This window comes from Phytophthora ramorum (genome assembly GCF_020800215.1).
Source record: "Phytophthora ramorum isolate Pr-102 chromosome Unknown Phyram_PR-102_s0001, whole genome shotgun sequence".
Lineage (NCBI taxonomy): Eukaryota > Oomycota > Peronosporomycetes > Peronosporales > Peronosporaceae > Phytophthora > Phytophthora ramorum.
The window spans coordinates 4137995-4160645 of NW_027150647.1; the positions used below are offsets into that span (position 1 = coordinate 4137995).

General features: G+C 54.2%; 12 protein-coding genes across 12 annotated transcripts; 6 read left to right on the forward strand and 6 right to left on the reverse strand.

Annotated features, from left to right (window-relative positions):
- Positions 1–44: 44 nt before the first annotated feature.
- Positions 45–2153, forward strand: KRP23_1019 (uncharacterized protein; the record flags this gene model as incomplete). Its single annotated transcript, XM_067895635.1, has 1 exon — positions 45–2153. One exon carries the CDS (start codon positions 45–47, stop codon positions 2151–2153), a length of 2109 nt encoding a protein of 702 aa, XP_067751587.1.
- A 1548-nt stretch (positions 2154–3701) lies between these two features.
- KRP23_1020 (Zonadhesin) lies at positions 3702–5678 on the forward strand (the record flags this gene model as incomplete). The annotated part of the gene is made up of 2 exons (XM_067895646.1): positions 3702–3852; positions 4009–5678. 2 exons carry the CDS (start codon positions 3702–3704, stop codon positions 5676–5678), a joined length of 1821 nt encoding a protein of 606 aa, XP_067751588.1.
- A 290-nt stretch (positions 5679–5968) lies between these two features.
- On the forward strand, positions 5969–6346 carry KRP23_1021 (uncharacterized protein; the record flags this gene model as incomplete). The annotated part of the gene is made up of 1 exon (XM_067895657.1): positions 5969–6346. The coding sequence occupies one exon, from the start codon at positions 5969–5971 to the stop codon at positions 6344–6346; it is 378 nt and encodes a 125-aa protein (XP_067751589.1).
- Positions 6347–6534: 188 nt separating this feature from the next.
- Positions 6535–7438, reverse strand: KRP23_1022 (E3 ISG15--protein ligase HERC5; the record flags this gene model as incomplete). The annotated part of the gene is made up of 3 exons (XM_067895669.1): positions 6535–6822; positions 6887–6942; positions 7000–7438. The coding sequence occupies 3 exons, from the start codon at positions 7436–7438 to the stop codon at positions 6535–6537; spliced, it is 783 nt and encodes a 260-aa protein (XP_067751590.1).
- Positions 7439–7794: 356 nt separating this feature from the next.
- Positions 7795–8662, forward strand: KRP23_1023 (PITH domain-containing protein; the record flags this gene model as incomplete). The annotated part of the gene is made up of 4 exons (XM_067895680.1): positions 7795–8138; positions 8218–8325; positions 8381–8489; positions 8567–8662. The coding sequence occupies 4 exons, from the start codon at positions 7795–7797 to the stop codon at positions 8660–8662; spliced, it is 657 nt and encodes a 218-aa protein (XP_067751591.1).
- Positions 8663–8725: 63 nt separating this feature from the next.
- KRP23_1024 (uncharacterized protein) lies at positions 8726–10885 on the reverse strand (the record flags this gene model as incomplete). Its single annotated transcript, XM_067895691.1, has 1 exon — positions 8726–10885. The coding sequence occupies one exon, from the start codon at positions 10883–10885 to the stop codon at positions 8726–8728; it is 2160 nt and encodes a 719-aa protein (XP_067751592.1).
- Positions 10886–11031: 146 nt separating this feature from the next.
- Positions 11032–13106, forward strand: KRP23_1025 (uncharacterized protein; the record flags this gene model as incomplete). Its single annotated transcript, XM_067895702.1, has 17 exons — positions 11032–11256; positions 11325–11385; positions 11465–11477; positions 11542–11562; positions 11620–11647; positions 11701–11709; positions 11770–11812; positions 11877–11897; positions 11963–11973; positions 12033–12058; positions 12111–12117; positions 12180–12201; positions 12267–12409; positions 12480–12524; positions 12585–12861; positions 12923–13031; positions 13088–13106. The coding sequence occupies 17 exons, from the start codon at positions 11032–11034 to the stop codon at positions 13104–13106; spliced, it is 1080 nt and encodes a 359-aa protein (XP_067751593.1).
- Positions 13107–13252: 146 nt separating this feature from the next.
- On the forward strand, positions 13253–14226 carry KRP23_1026 (uncharacterized protein; the record flags this gene model as incomplete). Its single annotated transcript, XM_067895713.1, has 5 exons — positions 13253–13663; positions 13731–13786; positions 13839–13899; positions 13973–14066; positions 14132–14226. The coding sequence occupies 5 exons, from the start codon at positions 13253–13255 to the stop codon at positions 14224–14226; spliced, it is 717 nt and encodes a 238-aa protein (XP_067751594.1).
- A 341-nt stretch (positions 14227–14567) lies between these two features.
- On the reverse strand, positions 14568–15725 carry KRP23_1027 (uncharacterized protein; the record flags this gene model as incomplete). The annotated part of the gene is made up of 1 exon (XM_067895725.1): positions 14568–15725. One exon carries the CDS (start codon positions 15723–15725, stop codon positions 14568–14570), a length of 1158 nt encoding a protein of 385 aa, XP_067751595.1.
- Positions 15726–16745: 1020 nt separating this feature from the next.
- KRP23_1028 (Esterase) lies at positions 16746–17942 on the reverse strand (the record flags this gene model as incomplete). Its single annotated transcript, XM_067895736.1, has 1 exon — positions 16746–17942. The coding sequence occupies one exon, from the start codon at positions 17940–17942 to the stop codon at positions 16746–16748; it is 1197 nt and encodes a 398-aa protein (XP_067751596.1).
- A 554-nt stretch (positions 17943–18496) lies between these two features.
- Positions 18497–19894, reverse strand: KRP23_1029 (Esterase; the record flags this gene model as incomplete). The annotated part of the gene is made up of 1 exon (XM_067895747.1): positions 18497–19894. The coding sequence occupies one exon, from the start codon at positions 19892–19894 to the stop codon at positions 18497–18499; it is 1398 nt and encodes a 465-aa protein (XP_067751597.1).
- A 946-nt stretch (positions 19895–20840) lies between these two features.
- Positions 20841–22112, reverse strand: KRP23_1030 (Esterase; the record flags this gene model as incomplete). Its single annotated transcript, XM_067895758.1, has 1 exon — positions 20841–22112. The coding sequence occupies one exon, from the start codon at positions 22110–22112 to the stop codon at positions 20841–20843; it is 1272 nt and encodes a 423-aa protein (XP_067751598.1).
- Between the last annotated feature and the right edge of the window lie 539 nt (positions 22113–22651).

Below are 22651 nucleotides of genomic sequence, written 5' to 3' on the forward strand. Positions count from 1 at the left end.
AGAGTCAAAGTCAAGCGGAGTGGTGCTAAAGAGCAAGAAGATCAATGACGAAGTCGCGGGTACAACCAGGAGGAAAAGGTCCGCGTGGAAAAGGACCCGGTACGAGCTCGCTGGACTCAACCATGGCAACCCGCGAAAGCGAAATCGTCGTTGTGCGTGCCAAGACCAAACGCACTCTCGCGAAATGGCACGTGTTCAATATTTTACGGCGCCTCGCGGCGGTTGCTGCTGCCGTCCAATACGCGTATGTCTCGCTGTCGGCTTCGTGGTGGGCATTGCAGTTGCTTAGTGGAGCGGCAAATCCGACTGAGACTCTGCGAGTGTTTCCCTCTTCTCTGATCCAAGGTTACTTGGGAGACGGTTTGATCAAGGATAGCCCATTGGTCAAAGACGTACTCACGGGCGACACGACACCACGGGACTACGCTTTGTATCTCGAGTCCGACAACAAGACATCAACCGATCAATGCTCCGAAGTTCCGCTATTCAATTCGGAAATCTATAACTATGGATTCCTGAGCAACGGGTACCAGGGGATGGTTGAAAATACCAAGTACAACATCACTGCTCTCACTGAGATGGAACTGGTCGTGGTTGTGGTCGACTGCACGTTCAGGCAGATTCTCCTCGGGGATCCTTCGGTGGTGCGAGTCTTCAACTTAGTGCGCTCGCTCGAGAATCCAAATGACTTGTATGTTGTTACAATGTCGCTGAACGTTCAAGAATATGAAGTGCGCGACCTGAAGAAGCGGGGACCTGCTCTTGTGGGGATGCTCACGTTGGTGGAAGACATGCAGGCGGATCATGTAGATCAATTCTACATGGTGGCTACAACGTATCCGTATCAACGCTCTCCAGATTTTGAAATGTACGAGCTAGTGGGAATTACGGACGAAAGCTACCTAGAGCTACGTAGCATTCCACGCGACCCATTAGTTGAGCCTGTGAAGAATCTGATAACAGCGAGGAAGCGAGGATTCTACGACGGTGACAGCCAGGAGAATGTGCGCGTGATGTACTCCAGTCTCGAAGGTTTAAACGCGAAGACGGCACTTACACGATGGGAGTGGATTGGTGAAGCCGTAACGATCGATTCATGGGCCTGGGTGCACTGGATTCACCTCTTCTTCGGGTTGCAGACGATGTACTCCCTCGTTATAGTGTTTCTCCTGACATATCAAAAGTTTCGGTCCGGCAAGGTGTGGATTGGCGACCCGTTCGCATCGCTATCGACTACGAGTTTAGTGATACGGGGCATCTTAGTGATAAGTTCGTGGTGTTTAGACTCCTTCTGGTCCGTCAACGAGTACGCGATGTCGAGAGGTGCGATGATCACGGGGTCGCAAGTGGTTCGTATCCACAAAGAGGTGATGCACGCCGATATAATGGTTGTCTTTCTGAGCCTTGTGGGGTTTCTGAGCTCCATCTTTCGTGAGAGGATCGACCCGGCAATTGCCATCTTCCTGTTTGAGTTCATCCACAAATATCGGTTAACACTGATACGTTCGTGCTCTGCAGTGCTGGAAGAAGTTGAAACCTACTCCGAAGCTCAGTGGGAAATCGGAATTGCAAATGTAACACCTGTCATCGGTGAGATGTCGCCGCTGCGTCTGTGGTCATCGTTCGAGTTTCCTGCTAAGGACCCGACGTTCCTTTTCGCATCCTTCTTCCCCACGATTTACTTACTAGCAGCTATTTCTTGCCTCGCCATCGCTCGCAAAGTCTATCACTACTGCTACCCAGAACCAGCCAGACAGAGATCCAGTCAAAGCAAGGATATTTCGGGAAATGAAAAGTCTGCAACGATGCTGAGAGGCATCTTCACCAACTTCGAGATTGCAACGGGAGCCGAGCTCGAATCGCGCTACGGCATCATCACCGACTACAACAACTACGTGTTCTTCAAAGGCATGAAATTCGCGTCGGCGGATGGCGTGTATTGCTCGGGGTACGTGATTGTAAACGGTAAATTCTTGGTTGCCACCAAAGATCTACTTTCGATTATCATCATGAAGGCAATGGGATCCCGGTTCAGAAACGTTTACGCATATGAAGTAGACGGGAACTCCGTGAGAGACACAGCACGACTGGTTCACACTACGACGATTCTGTGGTCGGATCTGTGGCGTCTCAACGTGACAGTGCTGCTTTAACTTGCGACGTTGGGAACCAAGAGGTTAAGAGGAAAATAGTAGCGAGGTAGTGAGCGTTGTGATAAATTCGATATTCGATTCGCCTCGCTTCGAGGTCACGAACGAGCGGGGCCCAACTCTTTGGCATGCTTAATCTTATTCGTGATACGAAAACGAGTGTCGTGGAACAGTTTTCCATGACCGCTTTAACATATTATTATCACCGTTCACCAAAAGATCCACGAAACGAGGTTACGGGCTACTATGACAGCACACTTCCCTGAGAGACGTCTATAGTACGTGCAATAGGTCTCCTTTGGGTTGGTGGACTTGATTTCAAAGCGATGACACATTTCTGGCTGCACCGTTCTTCCCGAAGATATTTTTGCTGGTGATGATTGCACGCTATGCTGCACTACGCAAAACCTACCGATGGTATTGACCAGCGCACACCCGTCAAGGATTCCAAAAGCAACGACCAATCTGCAAACGCGAAAAATGCGCTTACGTTGAAGGGAAATCTCACTAATTTTGAGATTTCAACGGCTCCGAGCTCTTGACGTGTTTCGGCGTCATTTCCGACTACAAAAATTCCGTTTGTTTCAAAAGGATGAAGTTTGCCTCGGCTAACAACGGCAAGTACTCGATAGCTTCCAAATATTTATTGGCGATCGTAGGTCAAATGTGTATATGTACCATCAAGCCTTATGTAGTATTTCGTTTTGCGGACAAGGTAGCAATAAGGCATGCGTTCAAGAATTTAACTCCGACCAGCCCACGTAAGACCTCAAGTTCGTGCTCGCTGAACCTAACGACACAAGTTTGACAATTCTAGGCGTCAACCAAAATTGAAAGACAGAAGTGCAGGTAGCTGATGCATGACGAATTTGACGATGGTACACGAGAAGAAGCAGGGCAGTGAATCGACTAAGTCTTCAATACGCTCAGGAATTTTGCTGCGAGTTGCCATTCTCGCAAGATCTTTCGCGACTTCAACCTGGGCAACACTCGAATGCGACCAAATTTGATTCACACGCCGTGAGTACCTGTGAATGGAAGTGCTGCACAAACCATGAAAGGGTGATCACCAACATTGACAGGAGCCGAGCTGCAGACACGCTTCAAAGTTGGTTGTGAAGTGCAATCTGGCGCCAAGGCCGCCTCACTCGTTTAGTCCGACCTGGGGCACCTCAAATTGAGGCTCAATCTGGCGGCGGCACCCCAGGAGTTGTGCTTCAGAAAGCAGATGCAGCAGCGATACAGATAATAATATATGCGACGCAATGCATCGTATGAGCGCTACTTTCAGCATAGAGAGAGCCATGCCTGCTGCCTCTGGACAGTGCAATCTGGCTGCGATTCAAAAAGGGGCGGGAATCAGATCAGCAGTTTGCAATATAAGAGCGACTCCGCAGTCAACCAATCATCGGGCGTGCTATATAGGAGAGTGCCCAAATTACTGCCACTGACTATGCAGCACAGTTCCCACTGCTCTACAAGCACTCTTTGGGACAAGGTCATTCCGCCAAAACCTGATTTATTGCACCGAACTCATTCCTTTTTGGACGGATGGACGCGTCCACGAAGTACCAGCCCGAGGAGCACGAGGTGATCTCCGAGATCCATCAGGTCATTTCCGCAAACCCCGACTTCGGCAGCAAGCGTGTGGCCAGCAGCCTCAAGAGCAGCAACCCGGACTGGCACATTGGCGACAAGCGAGGTGAGTCAAATGCAGACGAAGCACCACTTGGAAACTGTATGGCCCATACACTTTCCAAGTGTCGAGGTGGCTGCGGTATATAGTGACGCACGGCTCGGATTCCTGGGGGTCATTCCTCGTTTCGCCTTCATCTTAACGCCTGGTGCATGTTCGCAGTGAACAAGCTCTTGAAGAAGTACAAGTCGTCCGCCAGCATGAGCTCCGAGGACAACAGCAGCCCGTGGAACGTGGCTCCCGCCAGCACCAGCCCCGCAGAGGCCGCCAGCCCCTGGGCCGTGTCCCCCTTCCAGACCAGCAACCCGTTCAAGTCCACTGGGACGCCCCCGCCCGCTGAGGACGAGCCCGAGCCTGATGTGGTGAGCTCCGCCGTGATGGAGGACCTGCCTGCTAAGGAGGAGCCATCGTCGGCCTTCTCGACAGCCTTTGAGCCGGAGACGTCGGCGTGGACAACATCGACGCCGGTGGAAGAGCCCAAGGAGGAGGTTATAGAGAAAGTCGCTAAGCCTGCCAAGGAAGAAGTTGTGGCTGCGGAGGTGGAGCCGGTGAAGGAGACGAGTGCGTGGACGTCGACCCCTGCGCAGGAGCAAGAGGCTGCGAGCGCGTGGACCTCGGCGCCTGCCCCTGAGCCTGTTGTTGAAGAGGATTCTCCTCAGCCGATCGTGGAGGAAGCTGCTGTTGAAGAGCCTACTGTGGTCGAGACGCCCACAGTTGAAGAGCCCGCTGCTGTGGAGGAGCCCGTTGTTGTGGAGGAGCCCGCTGCTGTGGAGGAGCCCGCTGCTGTGGAGGAGCCCGTTGTTGTGGAGGAGCCTGCCGCGACGTCTAGCCCCTGGACTACGGCCCCTGCCGAGGAGGAAACCTCTTCAAATGCGTGGACTACTGCACCTGTTGAGGAGCCTACTGTGGCCGCGGTGGAAGCTGCCGTGGAAGAACCATTCGCTGTTGAGAAAGTTTCTGATGCGGAGGTGGAGGCCGCTCAGGTTGAGAAGCAAGTGGAATCAGCGCTGGTTGAGGAGACCGTCACGGAACCATTTGTTGAGGAAGCGCCGGTGGAGACTGCAAGCCCATGGACCGCTTCGCCTGCGAAGGAAGACGTTGAGGTGGCTAGCCCATGGACTGCTGCTCCCGTTAAGGACGAAGTTGTGGAGGAGGTTGCCCCTGTCAAGGAGGTTGAGGGTCCTATTGTGGAGGATGAGATCCCGGCGCCGGTCGAGGTTGTGAAGGTACCGACTCCAATCGTGGAAGAAGCGCCCGTTGAAGAAGAGGTTCCGGTGGCTAGCGCTTGGAACACGACGCCTGTCGAGGAAGTGGCTACCAGCGCATGGAACACGACCCCCGTGCAGGAGGAAGCCGCTCCCGTCAAGGTTATTCCTGTGAAGGAGAAAAACGCTGCCGTGGTCGAGGAAGTCGTGGCCCCCGTTGAGGAGGCTGTTGCTGTCGTGGAGACCAAGGTGGAAGCAGAGATTCCTGCTGCGTCTTCGGCCTGGAACACGACTCCGGTGAAGGAAGAGACCGCGGCTGCGAAGGTGGCGGAGCCCGTGAAGAAGGTGGTCACGAAACCTGTCCAGGAGCCTGTTGTCGTAGAGAAGAAGAAGGAGACGCCTGTAGCGGTGGTCAAGGAGGTGATCGTGGCCCCGGAGGCCGTGGTGAAGGACGCCAAGATCGAAAAGAAGGACATCGCGAACGCGTTCGAGGGCGTGGCCAGCTACAAGGTGGACAGCGTGGTCAAGGTCAAGACGGTCCCAAGCGTTGAGGCCGCCGCTGCCAAGTCCGCGGATGCACCTGGCGCATGCGGCGCCTGCGGCATCGGTGGCTGCAGCATCCAGTAGTTTGCCTCATTACTTTAGTAGCGTGTAGCGAGTGCGGCGCCCGCGTCTTGAGGTGCCTCATGGGTCTGAAACCGAGCGTCGACAAGTCTGAAGAGAAACGTTCGTTTTGCCTTAAAAACAAACTTGATTCGCGCTGGCTTCAACGTGCTGGATACTTGAGCACGCCTGTGATTGGGTGGATTTGACTCGTGTATGCCACGTCAGATTTGCGAATCAGGGCCCAAAGATCTTTTTGGTTCACTTTGCTCACTTCCAGATTCGCCGCAGACTCAGCAGCTCCCCCCTTCAAAATGTCCGACTCGCCGTGGAACGCCGCCCCCGTGCCTGGCCAGGAGCCCCCGCACGCGCACGCGCCCAAGCCCGCCACGCACGCACCGCCCGCCAAGAAGGAGGAGCACGTGGTGTGGAACGCCGCCCCCAAGCCGAACGCCGGCGCGACCGAGAAGATCAAGGACAAGACGCGGCACGTGGTGGAAGACGCCAAGGACCTCACGGCCAAGGTGACGAGCACCGTGGAGGGATACAAGAACGACAGCGTGGCCAAGGTGAAGAAGATCAAGGAGGAGCGGAAGGTGGCAAAGGAGGAGAAGAAGGGAGACAAGAAGAAGGACAAGAAGGCGGAGGAGTCGGCCGGCGCCTGCGGACTCTGCGGCTGCACAGTCATGTAAATTCGTCTCAGGGAATGCACCTCCCCCCCCCCCCCCCCCCCCTCTCCCCTTTCAAGCCGCGACATTTTTTTACAGAGTTAGCTGAGGTAGTCGTGTAGAACCTTCCTCAGCCGCTCGTCGCCCTTCGACGTTCGTTGCTTTAACCAACATGCCGTAGTTGCGCTTTGTCCGTTCCATGTCGTCTTCTTCTAGTTCGTCAGTTCTTTAGACTCGAGCAGGATGGCGTGGGAGCTGCCAGCCGCGAGTTTGCGGACGCGTCCGGACTGACGAAGCCACCCTGGCTGCAGGACTGATTTATGGGCACCATCAACGCAGCTTGGTCCCCAGTACTGGACAGTTCCGTCTCGACACAGCGCGAGGGTGAAGCGATGTCCACACGCCAGGGATAGCACGTCCTGGGCGTCGTCACTTAATGCTGAACCAGTTACGGTCACGACGCGTGGAAGTACTTGAGTTGCTACAGAGGTTTCCAGACCCTGGAAAACAGCGAAGGTCAGTGATCAGGTACAGATGTGGATAGCGGTGGCGTCAAGAACGCACCAGTTGGCCATCCTTTCCCCATCCCCACGTGTAGAGATCACCGGACACTGTCAGCGCTGTATGAGTAAGGTTAGAGAGGAACCAGATACCTAGCAACTCGATGGAGGTCTTACCTGCTGTGTGCCAATTACCGCACTCTACCTGCTCAATCTTGCTGTCTAGTCCTTGGAGCGCATCCACCGCCGTCGGCTGACGCTCGTTCTGCGTGGAGCCATGTCCAAGCTGATTGTACAACCCCCAACCGAAGGTGAACACCTCACCCGTTGTCGAGACCATCGCACTATGTGCCCAGCCCGCAGCGATATGATGAATACGGACATCAGACGGCAGCAGCACTAGCGCTGGTGTGTGGAGCTGCTCAACTTCCGAGCTAATACCTAACTGTCCGTACTCGTTGGACCCCCATGCCCACACGCGGCCATTTGCATCAGTTGCCAGCGAGTGCATTCCGCCTGCAGCCACGCTGACAACCTGCACAGGAGACGAGCCCTGCGGCTCAGAAGGGAACTCCACGACCGTCGGATCACTCACAATTTGCTCCGATGCGCGCATCGCTATCTGGCCGAACTTGTTCCAACCCCACGCTTCCACACGGCCTGAATCCGTGAGAGCCAATACGTGATTCGAGCCGCAACTCACTGCTCTGCATGGCTCCCGCAGCTCCAGCTTCACCGGACCATTCTCCACCGCAGACAGCTCGCCGTAGAATGCTCTTCCCCATCCGATTAGCTCCCGACTACCAGCCACTATTCCAACAGTGAAAGTGTCTCCTCCATCCACACTCACAAACGTTTGGCTCTCCGGAGTTGCGCACTCGTTGAACAGCCCTGGCCCCGAGTTCCGTAGGATCGGAACGCAACGACACTCCATTTTCCACCAATCGCCGATAATCTTCTCGGAGACCCAAGATGCAGCACTGCCACGACGAGCACTCGGCGCTTGGTGGGCATGACCACGACCACAACCACGACCACAACCACGACCACGACGAGGTGGATGACGCCAACGGAGACTCGCTCTACCCGTTCATCGACACGAGCAAACTGCGCGTGCTCAACGCGCTGGACCCGCAGGACGCGGCCAACCCGTTCAAGCCTTTCCACGAGCGGCAGGACCGCTCGCGTTTCCTGGCCAGCAACGATGACGATCCCGAGATGATCCTGTTTATCCCTTTCACGGAGGCGGTGAGCATCAAGTCCATCTGCATCTCGGGCAGCACCGGCGACGGAACGCACCCCAAAGCAGTGAAAATGTGCGGAGCTGTGAAGACCTTAGAGGGTTGAGGAGACCGATTAACATGTGCATGCATTGCTGTTCTGCTGCTGGTTCAGGTTCACGAACCGAGAAGATATCGACTTTTCCAACGCGAACGAATTGCCAGCACAGCAGAAATTGGATCTGGTTGAAGACGACACGGCAAATATCGACTACCCCCTTCAGTACGACTATCGTATGGAATGAATTACGTGTCTTGACTGATTTTGGTTGCTGTAGGGTGCGCAAATTCCAGGGTGTTAGCAGCTTGACGCTTTTCATTGAGGACAGCTACGGAGGAGACGAAATGAAGATCTACTATATTGGCCTCAAGGGTGAAAGCAAAAAGGTGCGAAGCTTGTAAAGCGCTGGAATGCCACGGGCAACAAAACTAACATTGCGCTTCTTGTCTTCTACTTTTAAAAGTGGCGTCACGGCATAGTGGAGTGCGTGTATGAGGCTCGTCCGCAGCCGGCTGACCACAAAGTCAAGGACACGATCGGATCGACGTCGCTCATCTAGGAGTAGGAACAAGCCAAGCGTGCACACCCAATCTTAGGTCATCTAGCGACAAAAACTCAACACTCAAGTGTCTGGAGAGATCTGCAAGACTTGCATCCCCTGTTGCCGCTGCTGGTACTCCAACAGCGCCTGCTCTACCTGCGACGCCTTCTGTTCTTTTTCCATCCGCATCTGCGCGAGGCCGTTGAGCATTTCGAATATATCTGCACGTCTTCCTACGGTGACGTTTTCATCGTGTTCAGCTAATTGTCCTTGTCCGATGGTAGTGTCATCCACTACAACGTGGAAATCATCTTGCTCCGACTCACTATCGTCGGGTGTGTCATCGTTATCGGACTCCTTTTCTTCCTCGTACTCAAGCTCAGCGAGGCTCCGGCTTTTAGAAAACGATCGCTCCTCTGACTCATGACGGGAGTGAAAGCTAGCCTCTTCGCCGTGCTGCTCTTCTTCAATACTGTTTGCACCGACTCGACTTGACTGGGCAAATCCTGGATCGGATACTCTGGCCATGCTGTCTTCGTGGCGTATGGTACTCGTACTAAGGTCCAAAGACCTTGGAGCAGCCGATGGAGAACGTTTAGTGTGTTCATCTTGCAGCGTAGAAATCTCGGACGCGCTGTCAATAAAGGTTTCCCAGTCGAAGGGCTCGGTTTCAGCGTTTTCAGCGTTTTCAGTGGTGGTGTATGTGCCATTTTCTGGGAATCCAGCGTCGATTTCTATGGACGATGTACTGAGAGCTCTGGAAACTGCATCAAGCTCCCTAGTAGCACCTTCAATATTTGAAGGTGTGTAGCTTTGGTGCCGAGATAGATACCCTTCATAGCTTCTAGTCGAACGCTTGTTGCTGTCAGCTCCAACTTCTTTGGAGAGATTGAATTGGCTCTGCCCTGGCGAAGATGACGAATAGGACGATCCATTTGACACAGACAATTCACTTCTCGACAGGGAGGAACCCACTGCATCGTTCTCAAACTGGCGATCAGCATCAAACATACCGTCACTCCATCTTGCGTCGTCGACAGGCACAAAGCTACTAGCTATACCACTAGATCGTCCTGAAAGAAGACACCCGGAGCTTTCTCTTGCAGTTGACTGACGCACACAGGAAGTCTGTGCAAGTGGCTGATCTCGCTTTTTAAGCTCCTGCTTCAGACGGTCAACCTCTTGGCACAATTTTTGCTCATTTGCCGCGCTGTCCTTTTGTAGACGGTCTATCCTCGCCGTGTACTGAGCACGAATGTCGTTGATATCCTTTGTCTGCAACATAGCGATTTCTGACCGTAGTGCGTCCGCTTCGGACTCCAGAGATTGGCACTTTTCGGACAGCTCATCAATCTGTTCGGCGAACACATCCTTCGACACCGTCGTCTCCTCTAGCAGTTCTGTTAAACGATCCCGGTCAGAGTTCAGACCGTTCACCTGCTCGTGCAAATTTGTATTCTCCCTCTCCAAACTCGTGATGTGAGCTTGTGCCTCTCTGATGCGGTTGCTCACAATACTCAGCTCCTCATCCTTGGTTTTGTCGTGCCTCGCAAGCACCGATTCCACATCGTATAGCTTCCTCTCCAGACTCGAGTGCAGCGCTGCACGTTGCAAGATCTGCTTCTCCAACTGCTGAATATGTTTTCGATCCGCCGCCACTTTGCTGTCATGTTCACGCTGCGTCTTTTTCAACAGGAAGTCCAGCTCCTTCCGCAGCAGTTCCTGGCTGCGCACCTCATCCTGCAGAGTCTCCATCAGCTTAGTTGCTTCCTGCAGTTTCTCGCCTCGAAAGGACAAAATAGACGGCGCCAAGTCCATTGCATGGCTCGTGTTCTTCTTGCAGCAGTTGTGCCACACAAAATGGGAACCCGTCGCCGTCTTCTTCTTCGAGGAACCCCTGGAATGCAGTAGATCGTTGCGCTCCTTGATCACTTGGGCAGCGTAGCGCTCCAGAAACAGCTTCTTCTCTCGTTCACTCGCCGCTTCGCGAGTCAGCAGCCGCACGTGACTCTTGACCTGCTCCATGTCCTGCTCCAGCGTCGACGCGTGCAGTCGGAGATGCGTCGCCAGCATCTCCATCTCCGTGTAGCGCGGCAGGATGTTCAGCACATAACCCAGTAGTCGCTGCGGGTCCGATGTGGGCGGCACAGGAGGGAGCTCCAGAGCTGTCAATGTCTGCTCCACCTCATGCCACCCGCTCGTGTCCTGCTCCGCAGCGGAAGCCAAGTCCGCGTCCGCCATGCGGTGCCTATCAATAAAAAAAATTATGCGCGTTTTGGCTTTTCTGCAACATCTGCGATTCATTTTTGAATTTAAGGCCCAAGTTGAAGCGGGTGACCATCACTCCTCGATTCCGCACTCAGCCTGTGCGCATTCTCCAAGACGCCATGGACGACGACAGCCGCATGAGCGAGACGTCGAGCGTGCGCAACCGCGGACAGCGGCACGCAGCCGAGACGATGGGTGACCTGGATGGCGACGGGGGCGTGGCCTCTCTCTCGGCATCGCACATCCGTCCGCAACTGCGCTGCAACGCGTGCTGGGGGCCGATTCTACCCGACGCGCAGTCTGCTGAGACGTGCTACCGCACGAGCTGTGGCCACTTGTTCTGTGTGCGTCGACGGCTTCTGAGGATAATAGTAGATGCGCTCTGAGTGCTAATTGCCGCTTCGTGTTGCAGGAGAAATGCGCGTACAAGCACTTTGGACAAGGGAGACTGCAGTGTCCAGCCTGCAACGTCGGTAGGTGGAGTTGCACTTGTGTCCATTGATATTGCTGTGAATATTGACCGGGGGTTATGCTGTGCGTTTTGATGCCCAGATCTGAGCCAAGCGTAAGTTCTGAGAGTGTGTTGGTGGCGGAATTTGGTCGCGTTGCTAACTCTGTTGTTTTTTTAGGCGGAGTGGGATCTCGGAGACGTGAGGAGTTGTATATTGTGTTGCTTGTGCTTTTGAGTGTTGCTGATGGCATTGTAGCACGATACATGGTGTCGCGGATTCCAAGGTGTGTACTTGTGTGTTTTAACGTGGAGTTGATACTGACGGAAGGTTGAGCAGAGGACGGAGGTGTTGCTTCTCGAGATTATTTGTTGGTTTTGCGGCTCTGATTTGTTGGGCGTCGAGTAGGCGATATGGGAGGAGATGATGGCCGATCCGTCGTCGTGCTTCGGTAGGATATCGATGCTGCTGAGAACCGAGTCCGGGTGGTTTACTCTGGCGTATCGTTTGGGTAGAACACTTCCAGCAAGCACTAGGTACTGAAATTTTTGTTGCGGCGCATAATTCCGTTGGTGAATTTACCTGCTTGTTTTTTTTGTAGATTTCATTTTGGTACGCACCTAGTCCAGACGAGCTTGGTCTGTATTCTTCGATAACACCGTCCATTGCAGTTTCAGCTAGCCCAAGATTCGTACAGGTACGTGAGGATAGTTTTTCAGGGTATTTAACATTTCTAACCGAATTTCGAGCAGACAGGTGCGCTATTGAGAGCGTTTTGAATCCATACAACGCATTTAAATCTAAGTGTTGGTGTACAGGAAGAAATCAGGCGCCAGCAAGGTTAGTTTGCAGCTCTGTGTTACTTTTCATCAAGATTAGAAGTTCATTTGACAATCTGCTCACAGCTGAGGAACAGAAGGCCTTTCAAATTCAGCATGGAGAAAAATACATTCAACTGAAGAATTACACGGATCAACTGGAAGCTGAGCTAAGAGAAACAAAGTCGAAGATGCAAGCGCTGACGACCTCAAATGATGAATTGCGCGAAGTTGGTGATACTCGTTTTTGTCGGTTTTGGCGTGCAATATTGTTCCAACGTGAATGTATCTCCGACATAGGCATACAAAGAGAAGGCACGGAAGTGCCGCAACTGGGAGAAAATGGTGAGCTTTCGCAACTGATTTGTTTTAAAATGCATGTGCCATTAACCCTTGGTTCAACAGTGCAAGACTCTTAAAGCTCAACCTAATGCTCGGCAATTTCCGTCACCTACACGCTCTACCATGGGAATACCCCAGCAAAATGGCGGTACCCTCGTAGCGCAAGCCAGCCAATTTAGCCGCCCCGCAATGCGTCCCATGGCTGCTCGGCCGTACGCAGTCGACCCATCTAACTCGTCAATGCGCAACCCGATGGCGAATATGGGAAGACCCGAGACGCCACGAACAATTCAAAGACCAAACGTCGGCATGTTCGAGCGGTTTGCGAGGCCTCAAATTGGTGCGTGCCGGTGCAGCTGAGAGTTTTACCAGATAAGAATTTAACAGGTTCATGGATGTAGGTGGGTCTTCACGCCCTTCAGTTCAGCAACTGGGAGGGTCAAGAACACGAATTATGCGACCGAAAACGCCGCTACAAGCCTCTCAGCGGGTTGGATATCTCTCCAAGAGGTATGAATTTGTACTGGTGCACTTGACGATTGATGCGCTAACCTACTCCGTTGTAGGCCGACTTTCCGGATGTGAAAGAGATTCGTGAAATATGAGCCTCATCCCGTTGAAACAGTAGCTTTTTAGCTTGTCGTTGGTTTGCCGGTCAGAAAGATAGCACCGGTCTATTTTCAATGCATTTTGAGCTGGCAAGTTTGCTGGCAGTTCCGAGAACGACACGAATGATGAGGCCAATCTTCTCACCTGGAAGTGCAATCCAAAGAGCGAAGCCACTGTTCGAGCTATCAGATGCGGGTCACGACATAGATCGCAAGCGTGTAAAGAAGAAGATTGTGCCTCTCGCCCCAATTGAGCGAGTCATCCCGTTCGACTCCGAATCGATTCTTGAGGCTGTAGATTGTTCGGGTAACAGCGGGTCCCAGGTCGTTCTAACGATTTTGGGTGTGGAACTAGCCGATTTCCAAGATCTTGTGGCGGAGCCTACAGCAGCTTCAACGGATGGAGAACGTCTTGAACAAGGCACCAGGCAGAAACATCGGCGTGGGGGCGACGGCACAATGAATGCGATCGATACTTCTAGCCGTTCATTGATTTCTTTGGGCCCATTGAAAGCATCATCGCATGGATCCGATGTGAGCTGAAGTACTATTGGGGCGTTAGGAGACTGCGGGCTAACCAGTTTTTGTTTTCATTGAAAAGATAGCAAATCGATCTTCACGGACACGCTCTGCGCCTCGTGTTACTCAAAGATATCAGTACGTTGTCACTATTGCGTTGATTTAATCGGCCTAACGTATTTGCAACTAGGCTGCGCCATCCAGATGAACTGATTGCAGAAGCTAGCGAGAGGAGAAGGATTATTGACGAGGTATTGTTACGCCTTTTTGAGGCACGTGTTAAACGTCGTGATGTGCTTGCTTGCTAACGTTTAGTGACTGTAGATCCTAAATCTAGATAATCAGCGTCGGGGGAAAGAGGAGGAACTCACAAAAATCTGCAAGCGCGAGAAAGAGGCTGGGTCACATCGAAGTGAGCGTGAGTGTGTCATTGATGGATGGTCTCCAAAGACTAAGCGCATTGTTTTTGTTGTTGGGTACTAGCGCAAGGTCTGAAGGCTGCCCGAACTTACTCTACCTCGAAGAAGCCCGTAGCGTGCAACCCACCGTTCACCAACGAGCTGCTACAGCACATATGAAATTACATCTATCATCGATGAATAGGAAAGTACTTGTGACTGCTCATATACTTATGATAGGGAGACGCAAGAAACACGCTACGCACTAAACACCACTAGCGTCTACAGACGGCTTGGCGACTGCTTCGATCACAGCCTTGATGACCGTCGCCGTCTTGGTAAACTTGGTCAGGATAACAAGCAAACTAAATAAGAATGCGGCGAACTGACCCGTTCAGACCCGAGCAGCAACCGAGAGATCACTTGAGCAACGGGTCCTCGCCGAAGCATACCAAGGATGCGTCTGTGGATGAAGCGAAGGCGATTCCTAATCGCCCCGCAATAGATAGAAAACGCGCAGCTTATACCACGAGCTTCTTGATCGCATGCATAACAACGCCAATACGCTTCTGAACAGAAGCCGCTCTCGCCACCAGGCGTCGAAGAGCCTGCGTGAAATCGGCGTTCTGCTGCTTGCCCACATTGGCCAAAATCAAGGTTGTTCCGTTCGTGCGGAGTTGCTGCGTTGTCTTGGTAAGCAGCTGCATTTCTTCCAGCACACGCGCAGTGAGCGTCGAGAAGGACGACGTGTTCATGCAGCTCTCAATTCCATCCACAAGCGCTTCAATCTCCGCCAGTTGCGAGGCCAACATCGTGTACTCCAAGTCCGTCACCCGCTTCGGAGGTTGAGCTCTCACCAATGCAGTCTTCACATCATCCACTTGTCCATCCATCAACGCCAACCTCTCCATGCATCCATTTAACGCATCGTCATCCACAGATGTCCCTCTTCTAAAGTGGAACCTCACCCCGTTCTCCTTCTTGCTCTGGGTCATCTCAGGACACGACATCTGCGGTCTGAACACCCTCGTCGCTCGCTCCTTCTCCAGGATGCCCATCATCTTGGTCTCTTGGGGGGTAGCAACGTTCATCGTGTTGTCCGACAGTCTGGCATGCTCCGTCTTCCTCACCGACTCAGCAGGGTACGTCCTCCGTCCAGAATACAGCAGCGACGCGTCCTGTCCTTCGTTCACCGCTGCAAGTCCCGGCCCGCAGTCTCGTCTCGTGAGGAAGCCCTTGGATATCCTGGCTTCCAGTCTGTCAGTGCACGAGGAGGACCCAGAGCGGGACGACAGCGGCGTGTCGAAGGCGTCCGTGAGTCTCTCAGTAGTGGCCACGGAGCGCAAGTCGAACGTCGAGTCTGTGAATCCTCGAGGCGCCACAATCCTGGGCGGCAGCGACGCCGCATGATTGGCGCGAGACTGAACGCGTAATGATTGCAACATCCGCTGGGACACTGTACGAGGTGCAGGACGCGGAGGGAGACTAGGAGGGAGACGTTGTTCCTGCTGCAGCTGACGTGCCTCCATCTCGGCGTCGATATCTCGCTCCACGACGTCGAAATCCGAGGAGAAGTCGTCGTCATCGAAGTCGTAGGCGGCCAGCGGACCGGCGGACATTGGCTGGCGGAAGTGCGGCTGCGGGTAGTAGCCGCCCAACCCGTGCAGGTACGCGCTCATCGCTGTTATCAGCTCGGAGCGATTTCCCGTTGTGAAGAAAAATGGCTCGGCGCTTTGACTGGCGACATCAAAGGTGTGGGACCCTCTGGCTCCTTTTCGACCAATGGACGCTGTGAAATTGGATTTTGGCCAATGGTAGGAAAGGGCGCCTGGCTCGATGCAGATCAGACGGCCGTACACCGAGTCAATAACGTCCGGTCGAGCCTCTGGCAAGCTGCAGCTGGGGGCGCTGGTCACTACAGCGAGAGCCCCAGTGCAGCTGGAGGGCGCGCGCCTTCAACCCCACCTGCAGTGGATTGTTATAGAGACCCGATGGGGCTTCACTTCTTCTGCATTGCTGCGCTGCACAGCTTCGAGAGCGACGCAGCTCGGTGCGCTATCGTCCGTATCGCCACCGGCTATACTGGCCCGACGTAGCGAGGCGCGATCGCCACCGATGGGCTCGGTCGAACCCATTCGTTGTCGCGCTGGCCGGGCTCTCGCAGAGCGAGTGGCTGCACCAGCGCTGGCGTAGCTGCCGGCCATGTCGATGGCGGATCCCGAGCTTTGCAGCGCCATTTATTCCGCCTTGCGCCAGCGCCTTGCACTGCGTTGCTCAGTCGGAGGTCGTGAAGTTCTTTGGCATTGCGAAGGGCGTTGCTGTCTGCCGTGAACTTCAGACGACCCGCGATGCACGACACGACAGGCGGGCTCAACAATCGCGTTAGCGTGGCACAGCGCGTCCGGGCGACACGGAAGAAAGCGCTGGCTACCGCGAGACTCATGAGCTCGTACATTGCTACCGACGTCCTTCACCGCTGGCGCTGGAGATTAACATCCCTACAAATTGCCGAAGGCCAAGAGAGATCGTATAAATCCAATGTCGGAATGTGAGTCACTGGCGGCAGCTCGTTGATCGGTGTAACAGTCAAAACTTCAACTATGAGACCATCATTCTTCAGGATTTCCAGGCTTCGTGATTGACGTTAATGAATATCGGATAATACCAGCTCAGTCGCCCTGATAGATCAAGAATAATATCTATGCCATGGAGGCTTCAGAACGCAACACCGGGGCCAGGTGCCTCGCCGCAAACTCGCATGCGTGAGTGATACCCTTCTCCGCAGCAGGACTCACCGCAGTAGGGAACATCACCGGGTCGTGGACAATATTCTTCAGAATATCAAACTCCATGTTCGTCACACCTTCAGCCTCCGCCTTCGCCTTGAAACGAAGTCCCTGCTCGTAGAACCGCTCCAGTTCCCCCCACTGCACGAAAAGGGGCGGCAGGTCACGCAAACTGTGGTTGATAGGCGACACCAACCGACGCTGCTCCGGGTCCGTCACGCTGCGCAGGTACGTCGCCAGGCAGTTATCGGCGAAGCTGGCCGCCAGAATGCAGTACGGCGTCTTCTCGTCGTTGTCCGTCTCGCTGAAGTCCACCACGGGAGAATAGCACAGCGCCGCTACCGGTTGCAGCTCCGGACTCTCCTTGCGCAGACGCATGCAGTTCGTCATGGACATCTCGGCGCCAGCGCTGTCGCCACTGAACACGACGTGGTTTGGAGCGATGCTCTCGTGCTGAAGCACGTACTTGTACATGTCGAAGCAGTCGTTCAGCGCCGTCGGGTACAGGAACTCCGGCGCCATACGGTAGTTGGCCAGCAGCACGTCCACCGACACGTCGAGCTGGTACTTCTCCTTGAGAATCTGCTTGAGCTTTGTGTGCTCCAGATTGGCCAGCTCCACGTCCTGCAGTGGGTCCGAAATGCAGTAACCTCCCCCGTGGAAATGGATGACCACGACGCGGTGCTGCTTCTTCTCGGGGTCGCGCATCCACATGTGCTCCATTCCGTTGGCCACCAACTTCTCCGGGACCGTGTTGTGCTTTTGGCAGCACGACTTGAGGACCACCTTGCCGTGCATCTGGAAGGGACCGCGTAGACGGTGTGCGTTCTGGTCAGCCACGATGTGTCCGTAGTCGAGGAACGTGTAGCGCATCATGGAAATGGTGAGCTCGTAGGAGAGGGTCCATTCGGGGAAAGTTGGCTTGAATCCACGGCCAGCAGCTTCCACGAGCAGCGAGAGGAGCTTGAACTGGATCTTGAGAGCGATGTACGGGACCAGCACGAACGAGGTCGCGAACGGCCACGCCATGTAGCACAACCCCGCAAATACCTGCAAATACAGAACGGCAACCACGGGCACTATAATGGACACCAGCACGCTACCCACCATTGCGAGTACGACAATCAGGGCAACCAGAAGAGCGAGTGGAATTGCGACTTTGAGGATGTTATGGCAGCTCGAGGTACGCGATTGTTGGTCTTGTTCAGCAGAAAGGGAACCATACGCAGTCATGGACGTCATCTCCACTTCCTGAGAGCACCAAAATCAAGTATGAGTGCAGTTGGTCACAGTGGTGGCGAAACATTGAGGCGCGCGTGGTTGTTGTCATTCCCTTCCCAATCATCGGGGATGAGGACCCCCCCCCTGTCTTTTCGGGTAGTCGACAGGAGTGAAGCCCGGGCACCCCGAACTCAAAAACGAGTCCATTGGGGGGTCGACTCTGAAGGAGCATCAAACCCGCGTTTTTTCAGGCGAAGATACCGCAAGTTGGAGCCCAATTCTCAAAGAGTTGAGTCCATCGAAGCTCAATTTCAGTTCGTAGAGTACCTGCTTTCCTTCTTGTCACGAAATGCTCTGGCGAGCACATGTGTATCGCTTCTAGTTTCAATTGAATTGAACTCGCTTTATATCTGCGACTAGAACTCTTCACCTACGCTTTAAGCCTAAGCCTTGAGAATAGGAGCAAGATACTTTGCGGCGAAAGCACACGCGTTACAGATAGCACCTTCAGCGGCAGGGCTCACCGCGGTCGGCAGCATCACCGCGTCGTGCACAATGTTCTCGAGCAGGTCCAGCTCCATGTTCGTGACGCCCTGGGCGTCCGCGTTAGCCTTGAAGCGCAGTCCCTGCTCGTAGAAGCGCTCCAGCGTGCCGAACTGCACGAATGTCGGCGGTAGGTCCTTCAGGTTCTGGTTGATCGGGGACACCTTGAAACGCGGGTTCGGATCGTCGACCGTGCGCAGGTACGTCTCCAGACTCGTGTCCAGGAAGCTGGCGGCGAGCAGGCAGTGCGGGGTGATGTCATCACCGCCGGTCTCACCAAGGTCCACAAGAGGAGAGTAGCAGAGAGCGGCGGCGGGCTTCAGCTCCGGGGTGGTGTCGCGAAGACGCATGCAGTTAGTGAGCGTCATCTCACCACCGGCGCTGTCCCCGCTCAGCACGACGTGGTTGGGGGTGATGTTCTCGTGCTCCAGCACGTACTTGTACATGTCGAAGCAGTCGTTCAGCGCCGTCGGGTACAGGAACTCCGGCGCCATGCGGTAGTTGGCCAGCAGAACATCAACTGACACGTCGAGCTGGTACTTCTCCTTGAGAATCTGCTTGAGCTTGGTGTGCGTCTGGTTTGCCAGTTCCACGTCCTGCAACGGGTCGGACACCACGTACGCACCACCGTGGAAGTGGATGACCACAACGCGCATGTCCTTCTTCTCGGCGTCACGCAGCCACATGTGCTCCATTCCGTTGGCTACCAACTTCTCCGGGATGGTGCCGTGCTTGCGGCTGTTGGACTGCAAGATGAACTTGCCGTGTAGGTGAAATGGCATGCGCAGCAGGTGACCGTTCTTGCCGCCAACGAGGTGACCGTAGTCAGCAAAGGCGAAACGCATCATCATGACCGTGAGCTCGTAGGCCAGCGTCCACTGCGGGAAGGCGGGCTTGAATCCGCGAGCAGCGTACGCGAGCAGCAGGTACACGACCTGGAGCTGCAACTTGACTGCAATGAACGGAACCAGCACTGCCGAGCTCGAGAACGGCACAGCAGCATAGCAGAAACCGGCGAACGCCAGCACGTACACAACCACGACTACGGCGATAATGGCTTTTGCAGCGACACCACCGAACAGGATCACCAGCAGCGCGACGATCCCAGCCAGCACGGCAATGCTGAGCGACGCTTGAAGTGCGCTCGACTTGGCACCTGGGAGGTTCTTGCCGCTGTTATCGTTTAGTGATCCGTAGTTTGTCGCCATGGTGTCTCCGCCCACGATCGAGGAAAATGAAATCTGACCTGACATCGGCGAGGGCGGAGGGAGCGGAACCTGCCGTTGGCGGACTCCCATTTGGACGCAAATCGCGGTGGTAAATCTCGCTTTCGTGCCAACGTGGAAGCAGAAGACCTCACTTTTGCACACTGCGCAGCGGTCAACGAGAAAGAAGAAACGGATGAGGATGAGGAATGGTGTGTGCCATTTCAGGACACGTGTGAAAACGTCTGCACCGCACCGAAAACACCCTTGGGCCGTGGATAGATGTCTCCACCAGACATCCGTATTACATGTACCGGCAGTAGCCTTTTCCACTTGGAAATGGAGAATACATGTAGCTAGAAAATATACGAGCATTTGTGAGTCGGGCATAAGCTTACAATACGGACTTCGCTTCACCAATCGGCTGGCGAATTTGTAAACGAGAATTGTTTTCGTCCTGCATGGCACGGATTTCACCCAGACAGCCGGACAAATCGGCTGCTTGCGTACGTGCAGAATTTAGCAGTGAGGTGGTCAACTCGTACAGTCACACGGTGCATGAGCTCTGCTGTACGCTGTAGTACAATTATTATTATCGACGGAAGAATGTTGTCTTCGTCACGACACCTTACACTGTAGCGAGCTGAATTATATCGTAACGAGTACGCTCCACATGCAGTCGAGCGAAAAGCTCGATATCCTTGCCATTTCCGGTATGTACTAATAACATAGCGGTGTGCTACTCGAGTGGTATGCTGAGATACTGCTCGAGCTTTCAGGTCCAGACTGGACGAACTCGGAATCCTCACGAATTTGTTTTTGCCTCACCAAGGTTTAAGGCGCACGACCAAGTTATACATAAATAATATTGCATGAAGCGCAGACCTAAAACCAAAGTCCACATTGACTACGGAAAATTTAATTTTAATCCACCGTACTGCCGCACCTCCATTCAATACAGACCTGTACAAAGCAAACATTTCGCAAGTGTTCTCGCTTTCTTAAACCAACCGCCACAAACTACCAGCACATCAGATCTCTACGGTTCCGGTTCAGGGTCGGCACCAGCGCGCAACACCGGGGCCAGGTGCCTCACCGCAAACTCGCATGCGTGAGTGATACCCTTCTCCGCAGCAGGACTCACCGCAGTAGGGAACATCACCGGGTCGTGGACAATATTCTTCAGAATATCAAACTCCATGTTCGTCACACCTTCAGCCTCCGCCTTCGCCTTGAAACGAAGTCCCTGCTCGTAGAACCGCTCCAGTTCCCCCCACTGCACGAAAAGGGGCGGCAGGTCACGCAAACTGTGGTTGATAGGCGACACCAACCGACGCTGCTCCGGGTCCGTCACGCTGCGCAGGTACGTCGCCAGGCAGTTATCGGCGAAGCTGGCCGCCAGAATGCAGTACGGCGTCTTCTCGTCGTTGTCCGTCTCGCTGAAGTCCACCACGGGAGAATAGCACAGCGCCGCTACCGGTTGCAGCTCCGGACTCTCCTTGCGCAGACGCATGCAGTTCGTCATGGACATCTCGGCACCAGCGCTGTCACCACTGAACACGACGTGGTTTGGAGCGATGCTCTCGTGCTGAAGCACGTACTTGTACATGTCGAAGCAGTCGTTCAGCGCCGTCGGGTACAGGAACTCCGGCGCCATACGGTAGTTGGCCAGCAGCACGTCCACCGACACGTCGAGCTGGTACTTCTCCTTGAGAATCTGCTTGAGCTTTGTGTGCTCCAGATTGGCCAGCTCCACGTCCTGCAGTGGGTCCGAAATGCAGTAACCTCCCCCGTGGAAATGGATGACCACGACGCGGTGCTGCTTCTTCTCGGGGTCGCGCATCCACATGTGCTCCATTCCGTTGGCCACCAACTTCTCCGGGACCGTGTTGTGCTTTTGGCAGCACGACTTGAGGACCACCTTGCCGTGCATCTGGAAGGGACCGCGTAGACGGTGTGCGTTCTGGTCAGCCACGATGTGTCCGTAGTCGAGGAACGTGTAGCGCATCATGGAAATGGTGAGCTCGTAGGAGAGGGTCCATTCGGGGAAAGTTGGCTTGAATCCACGGCCAGCAGCTTCCACGAGCAGCGAGAGGAGCTTGAACTGGATCTTGAGAGCGATGTACGGGACCAGCACGAACGAGGTCGCGAACGGCCACGCCATGTAGCAGAAGCCGGCGAATAGCGCAAGGTACGCAAGGACGATCGAGAAGAATATGACAGGGGTGCCGTACTGCAGCATGTCGAAGTACGCCAAGAGGGCGCCAGCGAGGGTGACATGAACGCCGAGATTGACTACAGATGCGCTCATCGTCAGTCTCGGGCAGAGCAAATGGTCGACTGGCGGGAACTTACACACAGCGGTAGCCTCTCGCTGTCAACGGTCAGCGATCAGCGGCTCGCTGATCGGTGCGTGAAGCACGCACTCACCCAGAGTCTGGGCCAGACCGGTCCCAAGCGATTGGCAGAAGTGTCTGACTGTTGGCACTCTGCACGTGGTCTTCAAAGCTTTCACCAGTTGCAGATAACGCGTGGATCACACAAGAAACTATGCTCGCACGCAGTGGACTGGCAAAATCGCAAACCTTTACAGCTTTGACATCGGCTTTTCCATCGCAGTGCTGTACATGTATTTCAAAGCTGTGATTCTTGCTCCGAATCACTGCGAGAATGTAGCACGGGGGTCAAGTAGTTCTCAACGAATTCGCACGCGTGATTGACGCCTTTCCCCGCCACAGGGAACGATCAACCTGTCATGCATGGCAAACGGCTCCCGCATCAAGTGCGTGTTCTTGTTCACGATAGTCTCGCCATAGACCGCGAACATTCAAAGTGGTAAGTTCGTTGGGG